At 39.1% G+C, this 20001-nt stretch overlaps 1 protein-coding gene across 1 annotated transcript in view; it reads right to left on the bottom strand.

The window, feature by feature from the left end:
- Window positions 1–20001, bottom strand: part of LOC102114740 (cadherin-6) — a 98380-nt gene that overhangs the window by 34508 nt on the left and 43871 nt on the right. Inside the window, exon 2 of the mRNA XM_005526476.3 lies at window positions 11134–11489. Within this exon, the coding sequence (XP_005526533.2) occupies window positions 11134–11361 (228 nt within the window). The 5' untranslated portion in view covers window positions 11362–11489. The remainder of the gene's footprint in view (window positions 1–11133; window positions 11490–20001) is intronic.

Here is a 20001-nt window from a genome sequence, read left to right as displayed (position 1 = left end):
AGGCAGTTTAAAATCCCTATTTTATGCTTTTGGCCCATCTATTTAAACATCTGGATTTCTTTGTCAAAACAAGAATTGTTTCTTCTTGCCAGTGTTTTCAAACTGTGGGGTAGCAAGAGAACGTGGTAGACGTGAGGATTTGCTTTAGTTGAGACATCAGCATTAACTTACTAAAAAGTATAAATGGCTTACCCAACTTCAGACTTCTCACAACCTACCTCAGGTACTAGGAAAACTCTCTCGAATAGCTGAGCAGAATATTAGAATAGATTAAAAAAATATTTTATCTAGTACATACAATTCAGTGATCAGGAATGAAAATTCAAGGCTCTGAACTCTTGAAAGAGCTGTACAAGTCATTTTACGAGACAGACATTGCTAGCACTGCAAATCTTCCACCTTAACTGGATGGTCAGTCACTGGCTTCCAGCATTGAGTCTTAAAGACTGAATGGGACACTTAGTTTGATATGTCAGTGATGATTTTCTTGGTATACAAAAAACATACAAACAAGGAGTGAAGCACCTTTAAGAGTATCTCTTTGACAAAAACACAAGATACGTAAGGGAAAGGCAGGCTTGTAGCCACAAATACACTGTCAAGTTTTAATATGGCCTTTTTCACAGTCATCTTGTCTGATTTTAGATCACTATTTGATGCTTCTACATTCTCCCTGCAGTAAAATGTTTACAATGTCCAGTTCTGTATGTAATGATTATAATACGATTTGAGAATCTTGGGTGTAATTTGTTCTGTGTTTATGGAAGGACTAAATATCATTTAACTGGAATCAAGAATAGCAACACTGTGGCTTTGCCACAGCTTGTTATATTTAGAGGATGTGGTGGATGGCCCATCCTTAAAGCAGCTGCAATGGTAGAAAGTCTAATTGTTCTCACATTTTTGTTATTATCCCCCATCTGACGGTTACTGTCACCAAAGGTCTGGATGGGTATGCAGAGTGGTTTCTGCATTCTGAGGTTGGCTGTATTAGCTAAATTAGCATTTTGAGGTATCTATAAAATTCCTTGAAAAGGAATACGTGTGTTGTCATATGTGAGGTTAAAGAAAATTAAGTGCCTGACTTGTAATGACATTCAGTGGGAATAGAATGAGCTCATAAAGGAACGCATACCTAAGCCCCTCAATTTTTCTATTAGAACTGTGCCTACAATTCAAGAACACCAACTTCCTTTACAGGTTTTTTCCAAGTCAGAGGAAGTTAATTCCAATATCCTGATATCCTTCCACTGACTATTATGGGACTTCTGTCCTGTACTGCATTAGTCAGTTAGAAAAGGGAATTCATATAGTAGAAGATGGCAGCAACTATTCTCTTGAGATTAGGAGAAATTTCTTTTTTTTAAAGAGTACATTCAGCAAACATGCACTTCAATAATAATTTTAGTGTATGTGCCTTAGTCTTTAAATTATGTGATGTGTATAGTTAGTGAAATATATATGTAAATGTAGTGAAATGTCTGTATTATATGTCCAGCTTTATTTATCTTTGATTTCTCTGGGAATTTACCAAGGGACATTTACTCTTTATCAGTGGTTGGAATTTTCTATTTAATCAGACAAAATACTTTCTTTGGAATCATGAATTTTCAAAAATGCTTCATAATTAAATTGTAAGCAAATACAGCACCTTAATTAAGGTACATAAGCACATACATTTCTGATTCAATGAAAACCTCTGTTCTCCTGTGGGGGTAGGGGAGAATCTATCCGAAAGATGAACAGCAAAACAAAACAAAATAAAAAAATAAAAACCTTGGCCTAATATCCAGAAATGTTTTTACTGGGATATAGTTGAATAAAACATCAGGCTTCTTTGGCAAGTAACAGCTTCTGACTACTCCCTGATGGATGCGCTTGAAAGCAAATGCTCATCCTTTGCTTACTGACAAAGGTGACCCTTTGATATTCTGAGTACTTGATGCTGACAATCAAACCTTGAAATATGTGTATGAATTTTATATGCTGCATAAAAGTGTGTGTGTCAGAGGAAGAAGGGGGATGGAGAAGGGAGGATACAGACAAACACTAAAACAAATGAGAACCCACATTCAGATTTAAATGAAGACTTAGCAAAAAGGATACTAATTCATATCCACAAGTTTAATTTAGTCTTTAATCTGTTTTCATTTCTGTCACTTAGTTCTACAAGTCAGAAGCTGGGAAAAGGAGAAATATTTCCATTCTGTCATGTTCTCCAACTTTGTTTCTAAACAGAATTTTGTGTTATCATATAATCAAGGGTTTGTGAGACAGTAGATACAATATAAAAGGCCATACATTTATCTCTCAACAGGACCCTTTTGAGAAAAACTCCTCAACTAGAAAAAAGTTTATGAGAAACATCAGGCAAGTCTAGCACTGAGTAGATTCTCCTTTCAAACAAGCATTCCTCAAAGTGCCATTAGTGAGGCTGAGAAGAGACAGCTCACATGACCTGAATGCTGCAGCAGAATGTAGATCCTTACTGAGGCCAGGTCAGGAATTAGCAAATAATCAGCACAAATAGGTGGAGCTTTGCTTTGGAACAGGTGGCAAATCAGTTGAGATCTTGAGGATAAGAAGACAAGCCAAGACAAGATGTTACATTAGGTATCTGCCACAGACTGTCTGCTCAGAGAGATGAAGCAGATGCAGCCTTCTTTAGACAGATGGAGGAAACCCTGTGATTGCAGGTCATAGTACTCTTGGGGGACTTTAATCATTCTTATGTTTGCTGGAAGGGCAATATGTCTGTGTGCAAGCAACCCAGGTTTCTGCAGAATGTCCTAAGACAACTTCTTCACCCAGGTGATTGATGAGTTGACCAGAGGGTGTGTTATGCTGGACCCATTCGTCACGAATAAAGGAGAACTGCTCAGCGATATGGAACGGCACTTTGCCCACAGGCCCCAAAGAGCCTTGAGTCAGGCAGAAAATTCTGGTTGAGTGAAGCATTATCCACAGCAGACACCAACCAATAAATCAGGAGCCTTTTAAGTAAATTGGACATACTCAGTTCCATAAAAAAAAAAAAATAAAAAAAATAAATTGGATGCATCTAAGGATGGTGACATTGATGAAATATTTCTTTCTATAATGTCTGAAAAGCCATAGTCTTTGGGGAAAGTACTTACATTATGAAAATAGAGTAAGTCACACCAATTCAGGTTCAAGATCCAGCATAGCCTATCTAGGAATGCATATTAATTTTGACTGGAGAACCTGGAATTCTTTTGGTGAGAATACTTGTGTCTATGCTTTCCTAATTATATAATATCTAGTATTCATGAAAGGAAAGAATTCTCTCTGAAGCACATATAATTGCTGTGATACTATCAGTCTAAAAATTCTAAAGGAAATTGTTCATAAAATATTTCTGTAGGTAAAATAACATATATTTATAAGGTGAATGGTGTAGATCCTAAAAGGATCTAACTGCAAGTAGCATGAGGGTGAAACTCACCTGAGTTTACAAATACCACAAATGTACATGCAAGAATTTTCTTCCACAGGCATTAACTCCTTGCCTGAAACCCCCTTGGCCTGAAACCCCCTTGGCAGTTGATATTCCCAAGATGTGGGTTATGTTATTCCCGTTCTGTGAGTAATTTTAGCTGTTGTAAGTTGCATTAACTGTACTTTAAGCAACTGACCTGAAATGTGTAAAACTACACAAAGTGGAAAGGAACTATGAATAAATGCTCTGACACCTCGGTTTACATGCCCTTTTAGATCCTCTGCCAGTGCCCTGATCAGCTTGATTGCAAGGGCTGTTAGGTACAAGGAAGGATGTCAAAGAGCCACAGGTACACATGTTTTGTTGGTCCCGTCTTTTGGGGAGAACGTGACCTTCCACTAATGACAACATGATGCTAAACACAAAAGTTATACAAATGACTTGGCTGAACTTGATGTTGCCTTCCAACATGAAGATATGGAATGGGCAGAGATGACCAATATGCTAAAGATGACTAAATGATCACTATGTGAGACTGTGCAACACACTAAAACATCCTTTGTTCCAGCAGACATCTAATGTGAAACATGACTTGATGTTTCACAAAGAGACAAAGTATGAAATGATGCCAGAGGGACAATATTCTTATAAAGAGAGGCCATTTCAGATGAGCTCTCCTGAAGCCCTGCCCTGTACCTCATGGCATAAGCAAGCTGGTGATAGAAGGACTGCAGTCTTCATCAAATGAGTCAACTCCAAAATAAACAACTGTCGAGAAAACAGTGGGAATTATAATTCCAACATAAACATTTGCTAATGTTTCCTCCTTGTCCTTTAATGTAAGATCTTAACTCCCAGCTCACTCAGTATTTTATTTCTTCACAACCTTTGTTTTTCTTTTTTGGGGTGGGTTTTTCATGAAATTAGAAGACAGGAGAGAAAGGATGGATATTTTTTCCTTCTCTTTTCCTTCTAGAGGGCAATTCTTTCCTTTCCTTCATCTGCCACCTCAGACTTTCATGACAACTACAAGCTTCACTGCATCCTGAAGTACTTGCAAGTGCATGCTGAGGTTTCTTTCACCCCATTAATGGTGAAAGCAAGCCACAGTCTGCATTAGCGCATACGGATCAACAGTAGGCATTCACATCACAACACATTTTCAGTTTGTGTTTTGAAATGTTACACTGACTGGCCACAGCTCTCAACCTGCTGCTGCCCCACTGTGAACTGATTTTCACTAGTGAGGGAAATGGCAGCAAAAGAAAAGGGGGGGTACAGACAAGATATTTAATTTAATAAAGAGATTTCTCTAAGCTTTATGGTTTACTGTACTTGGTAAGCCAACTGTAAACAACAAATGGTGGAATAACAATAGTTGTCTTAGGCCTGAAAGAAGGATTTTATTTTTTAGTAGCCTTCAAAATTTATATTCATGATGTTGCAGCTTCATAATGAGAATGCCACTGTGCTAAACAAACTAGTAAGAAAATAGTAATTGCAGCTCCAAATAACAGCGATCTAAATAATCCATAATCAAGCATGAACTTCACATGTAGCCTCTCCCTAAAGAGGAAGATTAATATGTTCAGCTGTTTTTATATAGCTGGAAGTCTAGGGACACACAATTCAGGACCACGTGCAGACTGCTAACAAGAGTAGAACAGGATAATCTGTGAAAAGACATGATCCAAAATGTAAGCACTAATATAAGTGGGTAATTAGAATGTGGAAAACAAAATTGTTTTGTTTGGGACACAAAAATGAAAAATAAGAATTAACAGAAACATTGCCTTGAGGGTCCCAGGATTTGCTTGCTTCTGTAGGTGGAATGGGAAGAAGGGGAGGAGGTTCTGTATCGTTACACTGTAAGTACCATCATGTGCCATAATGTAGGAAATGTGGTTTGTTTGAAACAGATGGTTGTAAGGCTCTTATACTGTGTAATATATTTGGATACAAGGATGATGCCAAGTAGATTCACAATTATGATGATCGTAAACATTATCCATGCTGTATTTCCTGCCTGTTCATTTTCTGAATAGCATCCTTGCCCATCCCACCCATTGCTCATTATCTCCTTTCTTAGCCCCTGTATGATGGTTTAAAACCTGCAAGCTGTTTCTGGATTGTCGTCCTGGGCCTCTAACCTCTCAACTGTCCCTCATTATGGAGTTATGTCTATTCTGCAGAGACTGACAGTACAGAGAACTTCTATCAGCACCAGTAAATCTTTCAAAGAGGAATACAAGACAAGTATGTGTATGTGTGTGCAATTCAATATAGAAATGAAGGGCACTTGGGAAAGTCAAGTGGTGGAACATAAAATATGACAGAGGGATGAGGAATAATGGAAGCGCAGGTGTGCCAGAGCATTTGTTCTACTTTTTAAGAGAATGACAAGTACTCGGCCCATTGAAGAGGGAGGCGGGTGATCTAATCATATAAACTGGTGTGTGTGGGGGGAGGGGGGGGGGGTGATGAGGGAGGGGTAGGGGGAAAGGGGTTAAGAACTCTGATTTTTTTTGGTTTTCCAATCTCGGTTTTGAAATCTCAGATTTTAGCTGTGCAGAATGGCACTTAACCTCCCTGTTTTGTCACATGCAAAAGGTGTAATGCTTACAGCTTTACATAGTTCTGGATGCAGAATGCAAAATCTAGACCCTGAGAGAGGCTATTCTAATAATCAAAAATGAATGAAAAATTACTTTGAGATACTCTATGAATAAACAGAAGTCATAAGGGTAACTTAACTTTAGGCATCGCAAAAACAACAAATAGTCACTGTGCTTGGAACAGGAAACTGAAGGCATCAAGCATGTATCATGGTGCAAGTTACAAGGCAAGGAAAAGAAATACTGAGCAAGTGTCAATAAAGCAAGCCAATAAAGCTGCATAAAGGAGGTTAAAAGGTCAGATGGGGGAGTAATTTTAGTTTGACTTTTCAAACCTTGCTTTTTTGGGGAACAAAAATTTAAAGGTAAGCACAGAACACTAGCACACTAGAATCTGAGAGAAAGTGAAGATTTCTCTTGCTAGCTATCATGCCATCCAATTAAGATATGATACCTTTTAACCATTGGAGTAATGTTACCCATTACTTCCTAAAATGCTGAAAAAGCATGGACTGTATTGCATGACAGTAATTTCCTTTGTTTAAATAGCCCCTTGTGCGTGCTCACAGCCAGATAATTTTGCCTCAGTATGTTGCTTAGTCCCTCCACTTACAATAGCTTGGAAAGATTCTGCCTTTTATTTCATTTGCTTCTGCTGAAATACACTGCTGTGCTTGCCTTCAGAATAGCTGTAGCCAGAAGTAAAATCAGACAAAAGAAAGAAAAACACTGCTGAAACTATACTGTGATAAAATTTAGTTCATCCCCTCCTCAAAAGCAGGGTTAGTACCTTAAATCATTCCTTGAGAGAGGGGAATTCATCTTTCCAAGAGGTTCTTTCAACACCAAACAAAAAGATTCTGGGTTTGCCTACAGTAACACAGTACCCTTTTTGCTTTGCCAAGCCACATACCAGCAGCAGCTTGACTTTATCTTCCTTGAAAAATGGAGTTGTCAGCAGAGGCTGATTGTTTATGATGGGTTGTACAGGTAGTAACACCAGATAGCTTCCAGGCGAGCATACTGCTTGAACTATATGAACATCAATAAGACACAGCAAAAATGAAAAGTATGTCTGGAAGTTTCCTTTTAGTACCAGCCAGCCAGAGCATTGCAAAACGATTCCACAGTTGTGCCCGTTTTTACCAGGAAAGCAAGTTGATCCTTTCCATTTCAGGCTGCCGGAGCTGTCCCTGGGTTAATGAGTAAGATTTAAGACTTGTTTAGATCTTTCTTTAATCTTAAAGAAAGTGGAATCCTATCCCTCTATGTAACAACAATTCTAGGTTTGTGCTCTAAACTCAGTGATGGATGCCAGTACATGGATTTTATGTAGCCAGTGGGACCGCCATGTCAAAGCTGTCAAGTGCATACAAATAGTAACTATACTTGTGAGCATAGTCTTGGAACAGGGCAGATTTATTTTTTTTAATTTTTCATTTTTTATTTTTTTTACCCCTAGAATATAATAATATCTCTAGGAAACCCAGTGTATATTTTAATATACATATACCACTATACACCACTTAATTGTTTACGTGTGATTTAAAGCTGCATTCACCTTTCAAACTGTTCTAAGCAGCCGCATGTAGAACTAGGTATCTTTTAAAACCCAACTCAGATGTTGCAAATTTTGGCTAGGTAATAGTGCTAGACACTTCTCTACTTTTATGCTCATGTAATTCTTTTATTTTATTTTTGGATTGAGTCCCTGCCAAGTGCTATAATTTCTGAACCAGAAGAAAAGATATCTTCAGGTTAAAATGTCACTGTGCCCATCAGTCACGCTTCAATGCATAGCTATAGTTCACAAGTTATTCAGAAGTGCAATGAATAATTCCGCTCTAGAACTTTTCTTCAAGTTCCTTATTATTAGGTTTGAGACTAGAGTGACTAGAGGCGTGAATTTCTTCTCTTTTTAAAAAGACTTCATTTCACAAATATACAGGAATGAAATCCAGGAATACAAGGAGGGGTAATAAAGCAATCGATCTGGTGTCAGCACAACAGCAAACATCAACTTGTATTTATAACACTGAGAGCGTCTTGTTGGCAGCTGCACATCCTTGCCCAGTGAGATACAGCTGCATGTTTGGGCTGACAATGAAGTCTGCAGCATACAGAACTTGGGAACACTTTTTAATAGCTGACAGCACCCACAGATACCAAAAAAAGGTTTCATATGTGCTTGGACAATTAACTCCTAGAGGATGGAAAGCTCTGGGTTCAATGAATAGAGTGCACAGGGTTATAGACAACAACAATGCTCTGGTCTGTGACTCAGATGATGCTACAGCATTGTCTTCAGTACTGCCTTGAGCTTTGTCTTCAGAGAGACTACCTTTCTTTTTTATTATCCTAAATCTGAATTAATTCCCTTTCTCTGTTCTTTCCCTACTCTCTAAAACTACTATGATGAAAGTGTGTTTTTTGTAGTTTAAACAGTTACAGGATTTTACAACTGTAATTTGGGCAGCTCATACAAATAATGTTGTTTTTCAGAATCTTTCACAACAGACTTCTTACATCTCAAATTTTGATGTAGATGTTTGGACTAAACAGATGTTAAAAAAAATGAAGAGGCAAAAGTGAAACCAGCATGAGTAAAAGATTTTTTTTTTTTGTAGCTTATATAAAAACTTTTTTTATTGTTATGATGTTAATGCCCACCAGCTTTAACCACTAAACACAAAAGCCCCAGAAGATTCATGTCTGCCTGTTTATACAGTAAACATAAGCACAATTCCCTTTTATATACATATATTGCTATTGTTTTAAAAGATTTTGCTGTTCACATTTTTTCCTTATATTCCTACCATTTTTAAGACCATATTTAAGGTTAACATTTAGTCCTCTGAGAAAAAAAATATGCTTCATAAAAATCTTCATAATCCTCATTTGCCCACATCAATCAAGTTTAATTGCTCAGTTAAATTGCCTAGTTACCTCCATTTGGAGACATTTAGATGTTTCTATCATTTCCCCTCACACCAATCTTCAACTTTAATAATAAAAGGCTGCTCTTCCATGCCTCTTGGCTAATTGTTCAGTTAAAAGAGTGTGAGCAGTCCTGGCATTTGAAAGATGTGTGAAAGGCCACCTGTGAATGGCTTAGGAACACAAAATCAATGACATTTATACACTGCCTGTTGTTTCTGTGCTTTACAACAGAAAGTGTAATAAAGTACAAATAGGTGGAAGAAAAACTTTTAAAAATAATGTACATTTTTTTCTCTCTCTGACTCCTGTTGAAACTGTCTTGGTTTTCTAGTCAAACAAGACCATTTTTTAACTGTCTCTCAAAAAATTTATCCTGCAGAAATATTCACTTACCCATCGGTCCCTCTGAAGTCAATAGCTTGTACTTTAATTCTGCAGTGGGAAGAATGAGGGGCTGATCAGGTTTAATGTCAAAATTCACAATGACAGTGAGAGACTGTAGGATCACCTCAGGACCATATGCTTTCTCTTTGAACAAAAAGATCCCCACTACCCTGACCAACCTCAGCAGACTGTAAAACAGGAGAGTGTGTGGAAGACTGCTGTCTTTCAATTTGTTGCCTTTTTTTCATCCCTTGACTCCATGTTTCACACCTGTTGGTTTTTTCCTTCACTGTCTCATTTTCTGTTTTTGTTTTTGCTCTCTTTAGGTAAACTTTCCCCCAACTCTTATCTTCTACCCCCATTTAATGTCATTTCCCCCTCCTTTCCATCTTGATTCATCTTTGTAAAGCTTCCATTCCTTCCATCTCTGTCTTTCTAGATCTTTCCTCTTACTCTCTTCTGTTTTGGTATCTTTTCTTACCCTCTTATCTTCCTTCTCTACTTCTCTCTGAGGACTCTCTGCCTTTGGCCTTTTCCTGTAGGTTGGGCTCAATGGTACCTTTCATGAATGCTGATTATCCTGGCTGGAGTTCTATGAGTATTACACCAGCTGAGTAGCTCTTCATTTGAATCATGCCTTGCAGACATTTAGCAGGAAAGGAGTGTTGCATCCAGCTTTGACTGACAGCTGACTGGCAGGCAAGAAAAGCAGCCACCATCTCTCATGGGAATGCTTAGAGACTTGCAAAGGGAGATAAGATGTCAAACCACTGTGATCTGCAGCCTTTGCTAAGAGGCTTGAGAGATCAAACTAGATCAGCTACAACCCCATTTTAGTTTGCAAAACCAAGTTGTATTGTTTCTGCTTTGAATGTCATTATCAGTAGCATAATTTCTGCATTTTGCAAGACATATTCCTATAGACTGTGGCACCTTGGGCAGGATAGACTCTCTTTAGGCTCTTAACACAGGTGCATTAGCTCTACAGCTCGCATAAAGTTTGTTACCTACATGGGGGTCAGCTGCTCAGGGAGGTGGACCTTCTCAGAGTTAAGCTGTGACATTTCTTTTTAATTTTTTTTTTTTTGGACCCTTTCCCAGCTGACAGCATGCTTTGAGATTAGAAATATTCAGCTGCCTATTGCTTCTTAGTATATATACACAGTGTGCTTCAACCATGCTTTGTAGTAGCATGGCTGGTGGTGTGAAGGTCATGTCACACAGTGGCACTCTGAAACCTCATCAGAAAATGGGTGCAGCATTGTTGTGTGTAGTGGGTAATAAAAACGGAAACAATTACCTTTTGTTGAGTAGAAAGAATTGTCACCAAAAATGTAGGTACTGTGAATCCTAACTTAGATCTAACCTCTCCTGGTTTATATAGTTTGACTGCAGCAAAATTAGTGAGCATGAGGGAAAACACATATCCCAGTATAAAGCTAAAAATCTGGCCTATAATTAAGCTGCATTATTTCCAGCCACAAAATAAAATGCAAAATCTTTAATAGAATTGCCCATGATTTGCCATGGGACTTCCTGGTTAAAAGAAGACTTGTTGATTACAATCTGAAGCTGAAGCGCACTAACCTTTCCACTGAATTACTCCTCAGCAGAAGCTGGGCACACAAGAACATGAACTAGAAGTTGTAGCAGGCACTGCTCTTCCCTACTTGCTACTGCTGGCTTTCCAGTGCTTCTAAAATCAAAACACAGATGCATACAAAAGAAACTTACCTTGCCAACATATTGGTAGTCAGTTCCTGTGTATTCCTCCAACAAAAAGAACTGATTCCACATCCAGCTCCTTTTGGAACGATGGAGATCTTGCCTGCTGTTTCCAGACAACACCAAAACCTTCTCCTTTTCTGGAAAGCCACTAGTCCTTTTGGATAATGGAGTTAAGAAACTTTGGTGGGGCTGACCAGCCCAAAACAACAGCCAGAAGCAATGGTAAGTTCTCATCACGGCAACACAAGATGGTCTAAATAATGATTTTTTGTCTTGTCCTCAAATTAACCTACTTTACAGCACTAAATCCAATCACATGCCGTCTTCCTTCTTTAAATAGTCTTTGCAGTCTCAAAGGATCTCTGAAAAGAAAAAGAACAAGATTTTTAGCATTTCCAAAGGTACTTATCACTGCAGCAACTAAGTCAACAAAGTAGATGAGTAATAATGACTGTTGAAAACTTGGGCTGTTTCTGATTCAAAATGTTGCAAATAGTCCTTCAAATGGTCTGAGTGAATCTTTTTTGAGTATAGGGAAGGAGTCATGATGTTTTTTAGGGAGCGTGTGGGTCCCCTTTAACCCCATTTGCTTCCCTCCATCGATAAAGGCAAGCTCTTTTTATTGCCTGAACTTTGGGATGTAGCTGATTATTTTCTGACTGGGGGTCTTGATGAGGTTACCATATTACATTAAAGAAGTGCTAGCAAAACTGCACGCTGTCTACCTAGGAGGCATTCTGTTGCTATAGTTATGGACTGAAGAGACTGGACTTAACTCCAGGATTTTTCCCTCACATTTAAGGAGTTTTGCAATTGACTCCATTTAGAAAGGCCCAACTTAACAGGTTAGTGTAATAAATGTGTGTATCTGTCAATATCTCACACATAATAGACCTATTTGTTACTGCATAGGAAATGAAGTGGACACTTTGTTTTTCTCATTATCTACTGCCAGAGTTTTGAATCTTTAAACATATAGTTATATATGTAAATGCTTTCACTAATAACTTCTAAAAGTAGAAAACAAACCACAGCCAGTTCATTGCTACCTCTGGGTTTTTACTAGCTACTGCTTCCTACTATTATTAATACTAAATATTGGTGCACCTACAAAATAATTACAAAATTATCTCTATCTTTTAATACTGCATAATTTTCAACTTGCCAAAAGCTACAGATACAGTATCCCAGAGTACTGTGGACAGCTCTTCCTTTTTTAAAAAAAGCTGAAAGCTTCTATTCAAAAGGAAGGAAATATACTATGTGTCTCAGGTAACCAGTCATAAAAAATGAACTGACTCATGAACAGCTTTGGAACATTTTATAATGTGAAGAAATCAGAATTAGTTGACAGAAACATTCCACAATATGTATTTTTGTTGTAAACACCTCATTAATTTTTTTAGTTCATACAGATCTATAACCCTAGAGAAGGATAATTTGATTAATTTTCATTTGCTTTCTCAATGATGCTCTTTGAAAAAAAGTTTTATTTTTTTTTCCAGTATTCTGATCAAAACCCAATATATCATTCTGAACCAGCTCAAAATTCAATACAGCACCTCTCAGTATTTGTAAATAAAGACTGTGGAATGACAATCTGACTATACAAAATTGAAGAGAAAATTTTTGTTTGCTTCATTGCGTTTCATGACACACTACTTGGATCATATTCTACACCAAAGACCATTTTTTCTCCTATAATATGTGTTTGTCCTTTTAAAGGTGTACATTACGCAGAATTTAGCCTTTGAGCTATGCTAAAGCAGCTACAGTACCTGCAAATGCCTTGGGTTAGCAACTCTTCTTGCTGTCGTTGTTCTTGGTAATAAATTGTATGAAATAACCTCAAGACTCTTAGAGTTCCTGTTAGTAAATCATTTTCTATAAAGAAATACCACTTAGCTTTTATATGAACAGTAGGTAATGGAACAGGACTGTTCAAACTGTTCATATTATTTTACTGTTTCAAAAGGTAAAAGCCTCTGTTAATAGGTAACTTCTGTGTGAGAAGGAATAAGATTTTTAGAATTAAGAGGAAGAATGTAAACAGAACAATTAATTCTGACACAGTGTACTTTCTTCTGGAGAAGAGGGAAGGGCTGTATTTAGCTTTCTTATTAGCCAGGGAAAGACAACTCTGTCCTGCAGGTCATGGGAGCTGTGTCCACACACAGCTTTGAGAGCTTGTGAGAGAGACACAGACCCCGGCTGTATTCACACATACATGTACCCATACACACAGAGAGCACAGCAAGAACAGAGCTGTGCTCACAAGAAAACCTTCCCAGAAGAGGAACAGGAAAAGCTGGCATGACTAAGCTTTACAATGTGTTCAACAAATGCTTTCAGTGCAACTGATGGAGCAGTGGCAAACTAGTGCAGGTTGCTAGAGCAGGATACAGGCAGCAGATTCAGCAGATTTAGGCACCAGGATAGGGAGACCTGAGGTGGCTTTAACCCTCTCCGTATCTACAGTCTCTTTTCTCCTCCTTCTGACCCATGTAGGGTCCTGTCATTCACAGCTCTGCGAACATCGATTGTTACTCTGGCTCTCATTGGACTGTATTCAAATGGACATCTTCCATTATGTGATATGGAAGAGGAAGTTGTGTCTCACATGACATTTTTTACTTCCATTTTCTTGCCATGTTGCTTTGGGGGGAGGTTGGGACCTTCCCAGGTGAGTTAGGTACTGTTCCATGGACAGGTCTGTCCCTGGAAGTGAAGACCTGGTGAAGTGCCATGTATCAAGATGGATGTATCATAAGGATGATCTGTGTTTGGAGGATAGATGTGGAAAGATGGATTAGACAGTGGTTCTGGCTGTATACATGTCTTCCTTGACTGGGGATGCAGGGTCTGAGGTAGGGAGTACAGCACATGAGCAAACCTACTAATTTGCTATTGGTGAGGTCTGTATGGAATTTTGAGGCATAAGGGAGTGAAAATCATCACCTGGCAGGCTCCTGTAGCGCTCATCCCACCACCTCCATGGCCAGATCCTGTGGTGGGGGCTCCATATCTCCGCTCCTGCACATAACATTTCCTGAGAAGTGTTGCTTGGAGCAGCATTACCTAGATGGGATTTGTGCCAGCCTTTTAAAGGATCAGTCCTTCAAACACCAATTGCCAGGAAACAATTATTCCTGTGGGGGAATTTTCTGCACTTGAAGTCAGCTATATATCACAGCTCTGATGTCATGGGAAAGGTTTTATAGTGGCTCATGCTGAATTATAGCTTACAAGAATGATATCATAGCTGTGAAATACAGCCTTTTACTCTTCCCCACAGAGATGTGTCCAAAATGCTGAAATAAGGGCATGATCCCGTAATGTCCTTCTTGACTGCATAGCCTTCACGATGCAGCACAGCAGCCAAGCCCCAGCAGCTGCCCTGTGAGTGGCAAGAGAGACACACCTTTACAGACGCTGGCTTAAGCGTGCAACTGGGGTAAGTACCAGCTGAATGCAGGGTGCCTCTGCCCTATCGGTGCTGATTGCTCTTTTATGGGTCATAGTGAGAAATTCAGTAGCGTGAATAAAAAAGGACAGAGCACGTCACTCTGAGCTGAGCCTTAAGTAGGGTGAGCTCTTGTGGCTCCTAAATGCCATTTTGTGCTCCAGTCCCAGTGTCTCATGCACCAGAGAAGTCTCTGCAATGGAATAGTTTTTCTTGTGCAATCTCTCTTTATTTTGAAAACAAGACATTTACCGGGGACATTTTATTTTCTTTAAGTGTAGATGTGCAAATATAATTGATGGGACCCAGGGATGGGGAGCTAAAATTTGTTTTCTTCACATTGTAAAAAGACAGGTAAAAAGAGGCACTTTAAACGTGGCATTTCTTTCACCCACCAGCTGGTCAGGTGGCTGGGGAACTTGCTGTGTAATCAAATGTCAAGAATGAAAAACAATTTTAGTGTACAACAGCCTCAGACAACTAGCTTAGCTCTGCCAGCTCAAATATATAGCAAATCTAGGCTTTTTACAAGAAAATAAGGAATGTGCACATCCAAGCTTAAAAAAATCCCAGTCTCACTTTAGCTATGGTCATTGTTAAGATAAAAGCAATGTCACTTGCAGCCACAGAACTTTCTTCAGTGTGACAAGCTGCAGATCTGAAGTTTATGTTCATACTTCTTTGAAAGATTTAAACCTCAGACAATTGCTTAATCACTATAAATATCAATTTCAAAATTATTTCCCCCAGGTGATAGTAGGCATAGTCAGCCTTTCTATTCACCCTCTCCAATACTTCATTAATGTAATGTCTTAATGTGAGAACTCAGTGCAAATTTACATCCTTGCAGAGTAATATCCAAGTATTTCAACTATAAATCAAAAGGGAAGTGCATCTACTGGAGTTACTCCTATGAATCAGGGAGCTCTGCCCTGGAGATGCCCTTCTGGCACAATGACAGGCATCAGGTACAGATTCCTGACATGAGGAGCCCCAAAGAGGTTCTCTCCTCTGCTCCTGCTCAGCACTCTGGGTTGTAATGGTCTTCCCAGCTGGTTGTTAAATAAACCAGACTAGCAAAGAGCCTTCCCATGAGAGGCATCAGCAAGGAGAGGGAAAACAGCTTTTCCTCATTCTTTTCTGTTCAGCCCCATAGTACTCACTCCATCAGCAGACTCTCAAAGGAATATGCTTTATAAAGCATATTATAGAGTCTGGACTTTAGGATAATTTCTTTTCTGAACCCATGCATTCAATTGTATTTCTGTATGAATTTATACATCTGATCATTAGATTTTAAATAGCTTCTAAATAGGCTAGCAACCATTGGCTTCTCTAAAGTTTCTGATACAACCTTTATTCAGACAGAAGTGACAGTTTGGCAGATCCTTTATTCTCTGGTTATCAAGGTACAGTTTCATTGTTCCAGTGCTGCATACAAAGCTTTGCAGAGTTGGATTAAGGTCCATTAGTACACTGGAACATCAGCAGTGCTTTGAAGAGCTCCTAATGTACTGCTATTCTCACACAGAAACTGAATGAGGAGGTCAAAGTTAATATTTGCTTTGGCATAGCATGTAGGAATCTGAGCATGGGAAACGTTTTAGGGCTTGTGGCATGTTTATTTATTTATTTGTGTCTTTATTTCTGGGACACAATAAATTGCCTCCATCTTTACGGAGTTTCATTAAGTTCTTAGAGAAAGATGCACAAAGATAGAGAATGGACCCTCCTCTCTCTTTCCAGCAGATTACACTATGTACATGTACCTTTACTGCCCCCAAATCAGGTCTAATTTAGAGCTGTTGCTAGAAAGATACAAACTAGTCCCTGGCTTCATCATCATATTAAGTGCTTACCAGCAGTATCTTTGGAAGAAAATGAGGTTTCTACCCTAATTTATATTTAATTTTGTAGATGATGTGAGAACACATTAACAATATTCTGACATCATTTTCTAGATGCTTAACCCAACCATTTAAGTCTGTCAGGAAAACTGAGCCTGCTTAAATCCCAAACAATTCTACAGAGCCAACTGGTAGTGACAGTACCTGGACTGCAGGATCTGGATTCACAGCTTCCCTATGCAGGAGAGTCACTTCCTAGTCCCCCAGCAAGACCCTGCAGCAAGAGGAACTCTATTTACTCATGTAGTCTTGCTGGAAGGACTCTCCCCTGGCTCAAACATCATGTGCAAGTGTTAAATCCGTCATGTCTGCAACAGGGGAAGACATCGACAACTTACTGTCAAAGCCTGAGGAACCAAAGGTGAGGAAAACATTAATGGGGGAGGAGAAAATTGGCTAAATAGTGACTTCTGCATTTAATGTGTCAAATATGAGAGTCTGGGGTATGGAATGAGGCATTCTAGACAAGGATCTGGTGATCTGTTGCTTGCATTTTACCTTACTGCAAAACCAAGACAAAGGAGCAATGTCCAAGTCCCTAGGAGAATCTGAATGAGTCAGAGAAGCCAGGACCCTAGGGTGTCCTTGGGGCCATACTATCTAGTGTGAAGAATGTGATTCTGCTAGCCTGGAGGCAAGACTGCAAGTAAATTATTAAGTCTTTAAGGAGAATCTGCAAAAAAAATTACTTTCTTACCATGGAGGGGGAAAGGTTACAGTGACATTAGTTGCACAAATTAAAAAAGTATTCCAGCTAACTTCAGAAAATAGAAGCTTCCAAATTTATCATATTCACTTCTTTTCAGTGTCATATTAATATATTTTAATAAATCATATTAATACATTTTCATATAGCAAAGAATTTCTTGCTGGGTATTTTTTGTAATAGCTAAGTTTCATGTGCTCAGAAGCTGTAACACTGCAGACTTGGACATAATTGACTTGGACTTAAAACGCTGTTGTTAAGTTTTAGCTTACTTTACAATTATGTCTCTCTTATGACCATTTAAATCTGAAAGTCTTAATCTAATAATTTTTCAAGTGAGAATAAGCTTTTACAGCAGTGAAACCCAAATGCTTTTTTTCTTTATTGTCCACAAGGCTTGCCTTTGTAAATATCAGTCATAAATGGAACAAAATGTCACTTTTCCAGTGTAAAGATAGATGATGAAATTTTAATCTTCTGATAACTTTTTTATATCTTTGTTATATAAACCCATATACTCTAGCAATCATTCCTGCAAATACACCACTGAAATAAAAAAAAACAGAACACAGCCAAGAGAGAATTCAAACTGAAAGATTTGTGGGCTTAAACTAGAGGTACTTTATGAAGACATCAAGTACACAATGTAATTGCAGCCAGCAGCCGTTGATTATAATGTCTTTCAAAGTCATTTTTTTATTCAGTTCTCTCAGCAGGAAAAAAGGTGCAGAACTATAAAAATAACTAAATGCAGTAGAAATACAAAGATTACTACCCCCATCCTGCACTGGGAACTATTAACATGGTGGTTTTGTGCAATACAACTGATTTAATCCTAGTGGACCTAGTGAGAGCACCAGGCCTCTGGTCACACTGACAGAAGAGGGGAAGTGAGAAGTGTATATTCTTCTGAAGTTCGTGAATGGCCATGGCAAAAGATGACTGTAGGAATTTATTCAATAGCTGGTGAGTGAACTGATGATAGTGTTTGTCTGTTCTCAGAGATTTTTTTTTTTTCACCTGGCATTTGAAAAGAGCCTTAGTTGTTGTAGTTGATAGCCTGAAATGTATCTTTTCCCATCTTTTAGTTGTGATTCTCCCCCCACCCCCAGCTTCTCTTTCTCCTGTTTACCTGGCGTCAAGTTCCCATGGTTACTGAAGTTTCTCTCCTCAGCCCCACGGCGAGAGGCCGGATAGAGTAAAGAGAGGACCCCGCTGGCATTTCCAGCTGCTTGAAGTTTCTTTAGCCCAAGAAAGCACGGGGTTGAGAGAAGAGAACCCTTTTTTCCAACACGGAAGTTTGTAACTTTTTCCTGTCCCAGAATGCCTGTGAGCTATGGAAGCTGAGAGGGCATGCTTACCTTGCCTTCCCTTTCTTTCCCCCCTGTGTTGCCAGGAAGCCAAGCCCCCCCTCTCTCCCCTCTGCCCCTCTGTGGAGAATACTCCCACACCTTTGTGGGCATTTGAAGAAGTTGGTGTCTGTTATTTCTTATCTTGGCGTGTGTAACCTTGATTTGTAGAAAGTTTGTAAGATGTACTAACTGAGAAAAATAATTGGTTTTCTCTCTGATGTTCCCTCCCTCTGAGAAACCCTGTTAAAAGAGACCCCCCAGACCCCAAATCCTTTGTCTCTCGTCCTTTGGATTCCCCTTCACAGAAATAGACTGTGGAATGCAAACCAGAGAGAGAGTCCGCCCCTGATTTCTTTACTCACTCTATAGACTTAGATTCTTGAAGAAAATCAGTGAACCCCACAAACATATGCTGGCTCAAAACTCGAGTGAAGAGAAACCTCATCACTGAGCTAGCCGGGCCACACTCGAGAAGATCGAGTCACTTAGTGTCATCTTGTTCTCAGTCTCTGTAGTTAGCCACACTGGGAACATATCTTTTATCCATTGTGAAAAAAGATTCTCACAAAAACACACAAGACAGAGGAATGGTGCAGAAAAGGAAATCTTGTTTTCATTGTATGGCTGCATTAAGTGACATTTCTGTGGTCATTCAGGAATATCTGTGGTAGGGCTGGAACCTGGACCTAGATTCTTGAGGCTTACAGCAGTATTGTAACCACCAGGTTATTATTCTTCCTTTCTGATGCCAGTCCAAGTCATCCTGCCTGTGCTTTAAGCACCACAAGCAGCTTTGCTGCACATGCTGGCTGGACATTGGTATGAGCTGGAGGGTGTATGGACACTGTAGCTGGAGCACCTGGAAAAGGATCTGACATTCCCTGGTGTGAAGGCAAGAGCAGCAACCTTATGTAGCTATCACAGGCTGGTCACCTCTGCAAGGAGTGTTATGGGAGAGGAAGGACAGACATAGCATTAGCTGATCCTGTCCTCTTTGTGAGCTACCTCTGGGTGGCATTAACACCGAGCAGGAGCTGGTCTTGCAAAAGGTGTCCAGCTTCTTCTGCCTTTTGCAGGTGATGTGGGGACAGGCTTCCACAGCATTTCAATGTCCCCCTGCAGCAGGAAGCACCCTGCTAATGCTGTGTACTAATCTAAACCAGGGACAGGTATGTGACTAGCAGATCATACAGACTAATACTGTAAATTATATTAAGTTAAGTTGTTCCTTAATAGAAGATTGAAACAGCCAAGCAATCAACCACGTTTAGTAGAAGTACAAATCAGTAGTGCTCCTACTGCTATGCATATTTGATATGCATATTTTTTATTCCTGATGAATACCTTAATGGCAGAGAGTAGCAGATGTGCACGGAACTACAGCCAGAGTTTCCAGCAATACCTAAAGTAATCCTGAAGTGATGAAAATGCTGCAGGAAAATCTTA

This window comes from Pseudopodoces humilis, chromosome 1, assembly GCF_049639895.1.
Source record: "Pseudopodoces humilis isolate 2021_Gansu_Grassland_sample_001 chromosome 1, ASM4963989v1, whole genome shotgun sequence".
Lineage (NCBI taxonomy): Eukaryota > Metazoa > Chordata > Aves > Passeriformes > Paridae > Pseudopodoces > Pseudopodoces humilis.
This window is presented reverse-complemented; position numbering and strand designations above follow the sequence as displayed.